This window comes from Saccopteryx leptura, chromosome 9 (assembly GCF_036850995.1).
Source record: "Saccopteryx leptura isolate mSacLep1 chromosome 9, mSacLep1_pri_phased_curated, whole genome shotgun sequence".
NCBI lineage: Eukaryota > Metazoa > Chordata > Mammalia > Chiroptera > Emballonuridae > Saccopteryx > Saccopteryx leptura.
The window spans coordinates 37,815,508-37,828,227 of NC_089511.1; the positions used below are offsets into that span (position 1 = coordinate 37,815,508).

Consider the following 12,720-nt stretch of genomic DNA (forward strand, 5'->3'; position numbering starts at 1 on the left):
CAAATTAAAAAAAAAAAGGCAGGAGCCTCTGCATAGCCTTGGGCCTAGCAAGACATCTTCTCAGGATTTATTCTGAGGAACTAATCAAAGGTTTGCACAGGGATGGTTATCATGGGGTTACCTCTAATTGCAAAACTTACAAATGACTTTAAGGTCCAACAATGGTACGTGAAGACTGTCATGGTACATCAATTTACTCATTGAATAAATGAATTGAGTACATTCATTACATTGGAGGATTATATAACCACTAAATGTCATGTTATAGGATATTTTATAGTATATGAAAATATTTGATGCATTGCCAATGTAAAAAAAAAAGTAAAGCAAGACTGTATTCATTCAGTAGTACAATCCCACTTTTATAAGATGAGGGTGTATGGGTGTATATATAGATATGCATTAAATGGACAAAAAGTAGAAGGAACTCTAATATGGAAAGTGTGTAAATCTTCAGACACTTGGGAAGCATAATTACACAATCTCTCTCCTGGCCTTTCTTGCAGCCATGGAGAGCCAGCACTCATAGAGAGTGTTATATAAGAATAAAGTGTGTCCGTAAAGTCATGGTGCACTTTTGACCGGTCACAGGAAAGCAACAAAAGACGGTAGAAATGTGAAATCTGCACCAAATAAAAGGAAAACCCTCTCAGTTTCTGTAGGATGAGGTGGCAGCATGTGCGCATGCACAGATGATGACGTAACACCATGTATAGTTGTATACAGCAGAGCAGCCCATGGCCATGCCAGTCGAGATGTGGTCGGTACAAAGGAAAGTTCAGTGTGTTCTGTGACTTGCTAAATTCGAATCCTTGACCAAAGTGCAACATGAATATCGGCGTGTTTATAACGAAGCGCCACCACACAGGAATAACATTACTCGGTGGGATAAGCAGTTGAAGGAAACTGGCAGTTTGGTGGAGAAACCCCGTTCTGGTAGGCCATCAGTCAATGACGAGTCTGTAGAGGCTATACGGGATAGCTACCTAAGAAGCCCTAAAAAAATCTGTGCGTGAGCCCACCTCGAACTGCACTGAATAGGTATGAAACTGGGAGAGTTTTCATTTTATTTGGTGCAGATTTCACATTTCTATCATCTTTTGTTGCTTTCCTGTGACCGGTCAAAAGTGCACCATGACTTTACGGACACACTGTATATTCTCTATACCCCCGATACTGCTCTTGTCTTTTTTCCCTATAATACTTGCCTTCTTCTAATATACCATGTAATTTACATATTTGTTGTGCCCCTATGAGACTATAAACTCCACCAGGCAGGATCTCTATTTTGCTCGCTGATGCAGCCTAGGTGCTGTGAACGTGCCTGGCACAGGCGCGTGCTCCTGAGTATGTGTGTATGACTGGTCGGCTCACAGAGCGCTTGTCAAACGCTGGGCTATGGGCCTGGGAGGGAGTCTCGCTAGGGCGCTTCCTTTGTGGAAAGGCTAGAGCTGCTGTCACAAAGGTTCACTTCACAGACCCTGAGGGTAACATCCTTTTCACAGTACCCACACACAAGTTTCCTTTCCCAAGAAGACTGTGCCCCAGGTCTTGAGGACAGCCCAAAGGATGCAGGTCTGAGCTCCTGAATACCTGTCATGTTTATTAGAATCATTTCATGTGCAGGTCACTTAACCGTGTTGTAAGACATTAAAAAAGAATAACTTCAGCTTTCCTTTTTACTGAAACAACAAAAGCAAAAATTTTAAATATACATAAACAGAATTAAGAAAATAAACCCCATCACTCAGAAAATCACCATAGTGGACTATCTCCCATAGGTTTCTATGTATTCTTATGTGTTTCTAAAGGGAGCACATTAGACATAATTATTTTACCTCTATGGTTTTGAATCACATCTTATCTCAATTTTCTTATCCCATTTTTCTTACAGGATTTTATTCTGGAACATTACAGTGAAGATAGCTACCTATATGAAGATGAAATAGCAGATCTGATGGATCTGAGACAAGTACGTTTCTGCATGCAGCAGGGAGGGGAGAGTGGCTGCTGGGGCTTGTTGAGTCTTGGGAGTATCTCACTATCACACTTGAAATCTTATAGATTGCTTGATGGTTGGAGGTGATTGGGAGGGGCTGTTGGCATCATCTGTTCTACTTGTCACATTAGATCATGGAAGGGAAGAGACCTGTCCACTGCCATGTCTGGGGCTGGATTCTGGGACTCCTGAGTTCATCCCAGCTCTTTCCACCTCTCCTAGAGTTCATGATACCAGTAGCAGAGCCCAAGCTCCACAGTAATAGCGTGTGGGAGCACCTCCCAGCCGCCTCTGCTCTGTCCTCACCTGCTCATCCCCTTGGTGGTTCCTTTCCTTGCAGGCCTGTCGGACACCCAGCCGGGATGAGGCCGGTATTGAACTGCTGATGAGTTATTTCCTCCAGCTGGGCTTTGTTGAGAGCCGGTTCTTCCCACCCACCCATCAGATGGGGATCCTGTTTACATGGTAGGTGCCCCACTTCAGTCACAGCGTGGAGCATGGGCACCACAGAGGCTCCTCCTCACTGCTCTTTCTAGTTATTCCCTTTATACTGGTGTTTATTTGTGAACAGGACCTGAGGGGAGAAGGCTCCAACAGACCTTTTTGCTTCTCGGAACAACTGAGCCGAGAAGAGGCATTGTGTCATGCTCATTTTATCAGGGAAACACTGGGCTCTGAGGTGGAACTAGCAAGAAGCAAGATTCTTGTCCCAGATGGGCTGGGAATCAGGTTTTGTCCCAAAGACAAGGGCTGCAAACAGAAATAGACTGAATTAAAAACAAAGCAGAATGTTTGGTTCTTTCCGTAGTTAGTATTTTCAAAGATTAGTGTTGTTTAACTACCTTTAGAAGCGCTGTACCTGTTCTCTGAGTGTGGGTAAGAGGAAACTAAATCCCAGTAGTCAGGATCACATTCAGAGTTAAATTGTACCACAGCAAGCCCGTACAATGCCTGCCTTTTTATTTTTATTTACCGTATTTTTCGCTCCATAAGACACACATTTCCCCCCCTAAAAGTGGAGGGGGAAATGCCCTTGTGTCTTATGGAGCGAAAAATATGGTATTTTATTAAATATTTTAACACACCATTTGGTTCAGAATACTTTTTTTTTCTTATTTTCCTCCTTAAAACTCGCCTGACCTGTGGTGGCTCAGTGGATAAGGTGTCAACCTGGAAACACTGAGGTTGCCAGTTCAAAACCCTGGGCTTGCCTGGTCAAGGCACATATGGGAGTTGATGCTTCCAGCTCCTCCTCCCTTCTCTCTCTCTCTCTCCCTCTCTCTCCTCTCTCTCCTCTCTAAAAATGAATAATAAAAAAAAAAAAAATTAAAAAAAAAAAAGAAAGGCATAAAACTCTAGGTGTGTCTTATGGTCAGGTCTTATCGAAAAATACACTATTTATTTTTATTGAGAGGCAGGGAGGCAGAGAGACAGACTCCCACATGCGCCCCAACTGGGATTTTCCCGGTAAGCCTCCTACAGGGCAATGCTATGCCCATCTGGGGCCGCTACTCTGTTGCTCAGCAACCTAGCTATTTCAGCACCTGAGGTGAGGCCATGGAGCCATCCTCAGCTCCCAGGGCTAACTTGCTCACCATTCAAGCCATGGAGGAAGGGAAGAGAGAGGGGGAGATAGGAAGAGAGAGGGAAGAGAGAGAGGAGAGAGAAGGGTGGGGAAGCAGATAGTCACTTCTCCTGTGTGCCCTGACCGGGAATCGAACCTGGGACTTTCACATGCTGGGCTGATGCTGTATTGCTGAGCGAACCAGTCAGGGCTGATGCCTGCCTTTTGAAAGGAAAAGCAGATGACTTTTTGTAAAGATGCTGTTAGCTGCCTGCTCTGGTGAAGGTACTAAAGGGACTCAGTCTTGAATTAAGGAGGAGTCCATGTCTATCTGCTGATTGATATGTGAACTTTAAAATAAATCCTGAATCTTTTAGACTTTAGGGAGCATTATGAGGGGCTTGTAATTTCTGTATTTCATTTAGGAGAAGCCTTATTTATTTATTTATTTAGAGGGAGAGACAGGAAAGGAGGGAGATAAGAAGCATCAAGTTGTAGTTGTATCATTTTGGTTGTTCACTGATTGCTTCTCATAACATGCCTTGAGCTGGGAGCCCCAGTTGAGCCAATGACCCCTTGCTGAAGCCAGAGACCTTAGACTTCAAACCAGTGACCTTGGGCTTCAAGCCAGTGACCTTTGGGCTCAAACTAGTGACCATGGGATTCTGTAGATGATTCTGTGCTCAAGCCAGCGTCTTTAGGGTTTTGAACCTGGGATCTCAGCATTCCAGGGCAACACTCTATCTAGTGCACCACCACTGGTCAGGCAAGAAGCCTTATATTTTTAAAATAACTTTTTTAGGGCAGTTGTAGATTCACAGCAAAATTGAAGGGAAAGTACAGAGATTTCCCATAAACTCCCTGCCCCAGCACACCAACCACCTCCCCCAATATCATCACCCTGCACCAGAGTGGTACATTTACTGCAATTGGCGCATTATCACCCAGAGTACATAGTTTACATTAGGGTTTAGTCCCTTCTAGATGTATTTGGGTAAATGTATAATGACAAGTATCTGCTAATCCAGTATACAGAGCAGTTTCACTGCCCTATAAAATTTTTGCGCTCCACCTATTTGTCTCTCCCCCTTCTCCCTCTGAAACCCTGGCAACCACTGAATCTTCTTCTGTCTCTATTGTTTTGCCTTTTCTAGAATGCCATAAAGTTGGAATCATTGTATGTATCCTTTTCAAATTGACTTCTTTCACTTATCAATATGCATTTAAGGTTCCTACATGTCTTTTCATGGCTTGATAGCTTATTTTATTTTATTTCATTTTTCCAAAGCTGGAAATGGGGAGGCAGTCAGACAGACTCCCGCATGCGCCCGACCGGGATCCACCTGCATGCCCACCAGGGGGCAATGCTCTGCCCCTCTGGGGCATCGCTCTGTTGCATCCAGAGCCATTCTAGCGCCTGAGGCAGAGGCCACAGAGCCATCCTCAGCGCCTGTGCCATCTTTGCTCCAATGGAGCCTTGGCTGCAGGAGGGGAAGAAAGAGACAGAGAGGAAGGAGAGGGGGAGGGGTGGAGAAGCAGATGGGCGCTTCTCCTGTGTGCCCTGGCCGGGAATCGAACCTGGGACTCCTGCACGCCAGGCCGACGCTCTACCGCTGAGCCAACTGGCCAGGGCCTTGATAGCTTATTTTTTAGTGCTGAATAATATTCCACTGTATGGATATACTACTGCTTGTTTACCCATTCACCTACTGAAGGACATCTTGGTTGTAAAACCTTATTTTTGTGTGATCTTGTGTGTGTTTTCAGTATGATCAGGCCCATAATCTTGTTTGGGAATGAAAGCCTCATTGTATGTGCATCTTTGAATTTTATTCAAGAAATAAATTTTGTCCATTTTTTTACCCAAAAGTGCCATTAACTTAGCCAAATAATCTGCAGTCTCACAACACATTTCTTTTAAATAGGTATGACTCCCTCACTGGGGTCCCAGTTAGCCAGCAGAACTTGCTACTGGAGAAGGCCAGCATACTGTTTAACATTGGAGCCCTGTACACACAGATCGGGACCCGGTGCAATCGGCAGACACCAGCGGGGCTGGAGAATGCAGTGGACGCACTTCAGAGAGCCGCAGGTGTGTCTCCAAGAGGGCTGCTGGGATAGGGTCCTGACCCCATGGGTCGGCTGGGTACTCCAGCTCAACTGGTCTGTGGGTCCTTCCCAGGTGCACACTCCATTTCACGGGCCTGAAAGGGCCAGGCCAGTTTCCAGCACTGGTATAAATTCCCACCAACAGAATTAATGGTTTAAACCCTGTTGGCTCAGTGTGGGTCTGGGTTATGGCTCATATGCATAGTGAATCCTGTGGTTAAAGATTAATCTTTTCCAAATGAGTGGCCTCAAGGATGGCAGTGAATGAAGTGTTTTTTTGAACATTATGTTAAAGAACAGAATAAGTTTTTCCAAGTAGTGAAAATGTAGACTTAAAAAAAATATATGTATGCCTTAATAGTGCCTATTACTATTTATGCCTTTATATTTTGCCTGTCTACCTGCGGTTGTTCTTCTCGGCCCTTTGTCAGACGACACCTAGCACCAGCCTATGGAGGACCAGTGGTCAGAGGCCTGATGCTGTGGGTGGGCCCAGCGTGGCTCACGAGTGTCCAAGGTCCTGTCTTGCTTCGCTGTGCAGCGGTTCTCAACCTGTAGGTCGCGACCCCGGCGGGCGTCGAAAGACCAAAACACAGGGGTCGCCTAAAGCTATCGGAAAATACATATTTATTATACAATACATTTTTAAATAAAATCTTTCCCTAGGGCCCCGGGAAAGATCAGCTCAGCTCATTCCAATGGAGATTTTTATTCTGTAGCACTCAGCTGACTTTTTTTAAATGCTTTTGAAAATTAACTGTCACAACATAAACTGACATCAATCTGGAACTAAAGTAAAATCTCCATGAATCCCATCTGACTGGTTCCTCTGGTTTTGGCATTAAGCAAAAGGATGGCAAATGCTGCAGGCTGTTTGCTCCCCTCTGGTTCCTTCTCTCTGCTCTCCAGCTTCATTCTGTCCGTATCTGCGATCTTGGAGACAGGTCACAAAGTACACCTGCTCAACATTCCTCAGAACGATGAGTCCAGAAAAGGATTGACTGTGAAAGAAGTCGATTTCTACATAGAATCTTAGCATATTAGTTCATCCCGAATATGCTGGAACAGGACCTGCTACAGCAGCGGTTCTCAACCTGTGGGTCGCGACTGAAAGCAAAAGCGCTGAATTTCTGAATGACCCAGGTGTTCAGTGTGAGCGCCTCCCTCCATCATTCCGCCTGCTTTCTGAGTGCTTTGCTTCCTCAAATGCCTGGTCATGTTTGGAGGTTCTCACAGTTGTCCCAGAAAAGATGGGAATGGAAGGGAGCAGGCTAGTTTCCTTTCTTGACAGAGATGTACCGTAAATGTTTTGGAAGAGAGTTCAATCTTTTCTTTAAACTGTGGTAAAAGAGCCGTAACAAAATTATCATTTTAACCATTTGTTAAGAATCTAGTTCATTGGCATTAAGTACATTCACACTGTTGTGCAACTGCCTATCTCCAGGGTTTTTTCATCATCTCAAACTGAAACTCTGTTTCTATTAAACAGTAACTCTCCACTCCCCCTCCCCCTCTCCCCTTCCCCAATCCCTGGCAAACACCAATCTACTTTTTGTCTCTAGGAATTCCAGACTATTCCAGATACTGTTTCTCAGTGGAATCATACAGCATTTGTCCTTGTGATGGGCTTGTTTCACTTAACATAATATCTTCTTCAATATTGTAGCATGTGTCAGAATTTCCTTCCTTTTTAAGGCTGAAAAAGATTCAACTGCGTGTTTGTACCACATTTCGTTTATCCATTAATCCGTCAATGGACATTTAAGTTGTTCCTGCCTTTCGGCTCTTGTGAATAATGCTCCCCTGAACATTGTTGCACAGCTGCCAGTTTAAGTTCCCAATTTAGTACTTTGGTGTGTACATCTAGGAGTGGAACTGCTGGATTTTATGGTAATTGAAAATCAGATTTTTTTTTTAAGATGCTCCAAGGTGCCAGTTTTATATTTTTGCTTCTGTCATTCTCTGTATCTCTGGGCAACAGGGTGAAATAAATATGACCCCCAACTAATGTGCAAAAATTTTTCAATTGTAGGGGTTTTAAACTACCTGAAAGAGACATTTACTCACACACCAAGTTATGACATGAGCCCCGCCATGCTCACTGTGCTGGTCAAAATGATGCTTGCACAGGCCCAAGAATGTGTGTTTGAGAAAGTCTGCCTTCCTGGGATCCAGAATGAGTTCTTCATGCTGGTGAAGGTGGCTCAGGAGGCTGCCAAGGTAAGCCTTCCTGGTTCTCAGTGCTTTCAAGGTGGGCAGGATGTGTTGGAGTGGGCCCACTGAAAGCAGCTAGCCCGTTGCCTGAGCAGTGTGTGCACCCTGGCCAGAGTGCCGGCTTGCATTTTCTTGGCAAGTGCCAGTGTTTCAGCTATGGATCACTGATTCCATCTGCAGCTTAGCCTAAAAACCAGCATAATGATAGTTGTCTGATCTCCCAGTTAACTCTGACGCCGACAGCCCAAAGAACCCTTGGAGTTGTGCCCAGATCGTGGAGCAGCCTCTGGCAGGGGCTGCTGCATAGAAGAAAGGGCTCTTTCTGCAGCCTGGGTGCATGAGGGCTCCTGTGCCAGGCTTCCCCTTCCCAATATCCTTTCTGTTGCAGGTGGGAGAGGTCTATCAGCAGCTGCACGTGGCCATGAGCCAGGCACCAGTGAAGGAGAACATCCCCTACTCCTGGGCTAGCTTGGCCTGTGTGAAGGCCCACCACTACGGAGCCCTGGCCCACTACTTTGTAGCCACCCTCCTTATCGACCACCAGTGTAAGGCTTGGGGGCTCGGGGCTCTGGGCTTTGGTCAGGGTTGTAGTTTTTCCTACCTCCAGGAGATTCTGAGCTGAGTGGAAGCTGTCTGCCTGCCCTGGAGATGCTTACAGCCTGGGCACAGAGGGTGGGAAGTACACGTTGGCCCAGGGAGCTGTCACATAGGCCAGGGTGGGATTAGGCGTTATATGTTTCCACTGCAAGAGGAAGAGGGAAGCGTTAATTCTGCCTGGGATGGAGCAGGCAGCCTCCTGAAGCTCTAGAACAGGACAAAGACCAGGGCGAGGACTAGGAGGCACTGGCCTCAGGCACATAATCTAAGGCAGGGGTCGGGAACCTATGGCTCACGAGCCAGATGTGGCTCTTTTGATGGCTGCATCTGGCTCGCAGACAAATCTTTAATAAAAAAAATAATGTTAAAAATATAAAACATTCTCATGTATTACAATCCATTCATTTCCTACCGCTTGTATTCATGGTTGCGGGTGGCTGGAGCCAATCACAGCTGTCCTCCTGGACAACACCAAATTTTTATTAGATAATGCATAATGTACATGGGTCATTGTATGGCTCTTATGGAATTACATTTTAAAATATGTGGCATTCAGCGTTCTCTCAGCCAAAAATGTTCCCGACCCCTGATCTAAGGGAATGCCCCAAAATTCAGTAATTAGATAAAATTTTAATGAGACATTTTAAATGGATCAAAATTAATGCGCCTACCTGTGATGGTGCAGTGGATAGATCGCTGAGGTCGCCAGTCGAAACCCTGGGTAGGCACATGCGACAAGCAACCAATGAACAACTAAGGTGAAACAGCTAGGAGTTGATACTTCTCGCTCCCTGCTGTCCTCTCTGTAAAATCAATAAATAAAATCTGTAAAAAAAAATTATTACAAAATTTCCATGGTGGTCAAAATTTTAAATAAAGACAGGATTGCTAGCAATGCCGTGCTGAACCACATTGGAGCCCAAAGCAAAAAATATATATATATTTTTTTGTTTACATAGATTCTTTTGCACTGATTTTGATATTTAGAAACTTGTATTAAACTATTATATACCTTGATCTTTGAGTTTGGGCACCCCCCTCAATTTTCAGTTATTGATGAGTGCATCACTCTTCTCACCCTAATCTTGGCTCTGATCTCAAGTCGGGTGGGACTTTTGTTCTGATTAATACTAATCAAGGCAGCCTCAGCATGATGAAAAGGATAACTTTTGGAGCTAGACTGCCTGGGTTCATATCTCAGTTCTGCCATTTACAAGATGTGTGATCTTGGGCAAGTTACTTAGCTGCTGTGTGCCTCAGTTTTCTCATCTCTAAAATGGGGATGTGAAGTGAACCTATCTCACAGGGCTGTTGTGAAAACAGTACCCATGTGCAAAGCGAAATCATGCCTTGTATACAGGTGGGCTCTCTGAAAGTGTTGGCTGCTACTGCTGGCATTATTATGTAGTCTGCTAAGCAGGACGAGTCACGTGAACCAGTGGTAATATTATGCTTGAGTAATTGTCGTAGAGACACCAATAAAGCAGCAGTGAGACTCCTTGCTGTGGTCATGGACAGTTTTTCATTTAAGTTAGACTTTGAACTCAGGAGAGAACTCTTCCAGCTGATCAAGGAAGGAAAGGATAGCTAGAGCAAGAACACTCCCTGAGCTCTGGGATGGAGGCCGGAAGTGTTGAGCGTAGCGGTTAGTGGTTCGGGGAGGTTAGAGGGGTGCACGTGCCAGGGAGGGTGCGGGCACAGAGGCCGCCAGAAATTTGAGGTGGGGCTGTGCTAGAGGTTCCGGGAAGTGGGTGGCTTGGAGGGGGTTGAGAGTGGGGCCTCAAAGCCAAATTATGAGCCCCAAGTATGCAAAGAACTTGTGGGCTGGATTGCCTGGAGTTTGGCCAAGGGCAGAAAGGAGACCTATTATCCAAAGTTCCTTGTAAAACTGGAGAAGAGAGGAACCTGAAGATGTGGTTGAAAGAGAAACCTCTGAGTGGGTCTGGGCGCCATCTCCAGAGCCCTTGGCCACGTCCACGAGAAGGGACTTACCCTGTGGTTCTTGTTGCAGTGAAGCCTGGTACAGATGAAGACCACCAGGAGAAGTGCCTGTCCCAGCTCTATGACCACATGCCAGAGGGGCTGATGCCCTTGGCTACGCTGAAAAACGGTCACCAGCGCCGGCAGCTGGGTGTGTATTGGCTCTCCTGCTCACTCCCCCTTGTGCCCCATTTGATGCCCTGCCAGTCCTGCTCACAAACAACCCTGCAGATACGTCCACAGGGCAGGGCTTGGAGAGTAGAGGTCCATAGTCATTGTGGTCATTCCGGCTTCCAGAGCTGTGTTGTCATGGGTTCTGCTCGGGCCCAGACCTCCCCAGTGGAGCTGGAACTTTGTCCTTCTCAGGCCACACCTGAGAGCTGTCATGAATTGTCCTGGTGTGGTCTCTGCCAAGACAGAGCGAATAACTCTTTCCACGTGCAAACCTGCCCTCCACTCCGAACAGTTTCCCCATCACAGTGGTGGCAACTGCATCAGTCTAGGTTTGCAGGCCAGAAACCTGGGACTCACTCGTGCCTTGTCTCTCTACAGCTGCTTAGTCAACCCCATTGACTCCACCTAGAAAACCAGCCACTCTTTCCCTACTACCCTGGTCGAAGCCACACTCATTTAGTGCTTACTAAACTGATGCTGATTTGCTGAGACTTCACACAATCCTGAAATAAGTGTGGCATGATCCCCATTTTTCATCTGTGGAAAGAGAGGCCCAGAAAGGTTACACAGCTTATCCAGCTCTTTGCAGTGGCTTTATAGTGGGTCTTCCTGCTTTCCTGTCTGCTCCTTTGTAGGCCGTTCACATAGGTCACATCAGTCCTCTGCTCACATGCTAATGGGCTCCCATCCCACCCACAATATAAGCAGAAGTCCTCACCCTGCATGGCTAGACAATTTTTCAGCACCCTTAGTATAGAAGGACACAGTAGCTCATTTTCTTAGGCCACACTGGCTCTTGATCCTCTCTGTCCTTATTTCCTACCCTTCTCTGCCTCACCCCCAATCTCCTTGTTGTCCTTGAATATGTAGGCATGGTCCTGCCCCAGGGCCTTTGCACTTGCCTTTTTTTCTTTCCAGAATGCTCTTCTGTCAGATATCCTCATGGCTGCTCTCTTACTTCCTTCAGGGCTCTATTCAAAATTTACCTTCAAAAAGGCCCTCCCTGATCACCCATCCTGGAAGAGCAACTTTCCATTCACAGTCTTCTCTTGCTACATCTACCTATGTTTCGCATTTCTCCATATTTTATTTGCCACACATTCCATTGCATACTGCTTGCTTGTTAATTATGTGTCTTCAACTACTAGCATGTACACTACATGAATGCAGAGGCTAGTTTTGTTCATTGCTTTATCTCTACTGCCTAGAATATTCAGTAAATATTTGCAGAATGGGTGTTTTATAGGCACAAGTGAGTGTATTGCACATGCATTTCAGTGACTTCAGCTGCCTGCTCAGATTCTTCAGAAAAGGGAATGTCCGCCTTTCTGAGCTGATCCTTGGACACTTTGGCTGTCCTTGTACTTGTGCTGCAGTTTAGGACACATGTCACACGGTGTTGCTTTTCTGTTGGCAGGCAAATCCCATCTGCGCAGAGCCATTGCCCATCACAAGGAGTCTGTGAGGGAGGTGAGCCTTTGCAAGAAGCTCCGCAACATTGAGCTGCTGCAGGAGGTGCTGTCCGTGGCACACCAGCGCTCCCAGCTCAAGTACACTCAGCACCAGGAGGAGGATGACCTGCTAAACTTGATCGCTGCTCCTGACATTATCTGTGAGTGATCTGGGCGCCTGTGCCAGGTGCCGAGTGTGCTCTGTGTGAGAGGCAGGGGCACTTGGACCACACAGCCTTTATTTCCTCATTGGGCGAACCCTCGCAATCTGCTGAACAGCAGGACAGTGCAGAGGGCTACTCTTGCCCATCTCCTTGTGCCTGAATCCAGGGGTTCTTTATGGTTTTGTCCTCTTCAACCCCTTAGCAACGTCTGACTCCCCTCCTGACCCCTCCTTGGTGTTGGGGTACTCTACCACCTTGTCCATTCCCACCTCCCTCTCCACCCCCTTTGCTGGCCACTCCTCATGCTCAATCCCACCCACCCACCCTTCCTGGCATTCTAAAGGGTCCACTCTTCCTGGTTCACTTCCTCTAGATTCCTTTCCTTAAAATCTCCCAGCCTCCTTTGCAGTTCCAGCTATCACTTCTAGTCAGGAACCCCTGAAACTGCCTTTCACCCTGATGTTTTTG

The 12,720-nt window shown here is 46.2% G+C and overlaps 1 protein-coding gene across 2 annotated transcripts in view; it reads left to right on the forward strand.

Annotated features, from left to right (window-relative positions):
- Positions 1-12,720, forward strand: part of RHPN2 (rhophilin Rho GTPase binding protein 2) — a 59,836-nt gene that overhangs the window by 36,670 nt on the left and 10,446 nt on the right. For both annotated transcript variants that reach the window (XM_066349046.1, XM_066349045.1), the window contains exons 5-11: positions 1,895-1,972; positions 2,340-2,464; positions 5,489-5,655; positions 7,705-7,892; positions 8,275-8,431; positions 10,495-10,614; positions 12,055-12,249. In XM_066349046.1, coding sequence (XP_066205143.1) covers positions 1,895-1,972; positions 2,340-2,464; positions 5,489-5,655; positions 7,705-7,892; positions 8,275-8,431; positions 10,495-10,614; positions 12,055-12,249 — 1,030 coding nt within the window. The remainder of the gene's footprint in view (positions 1-1,894; positions 1,973-2,339; positions 2,465-5,488; positions 5,656-7,704; positions 7,893-8,274; positions 8,432-10,494; positions 10,615-12,054; positions 12,250-12,720) is intronic.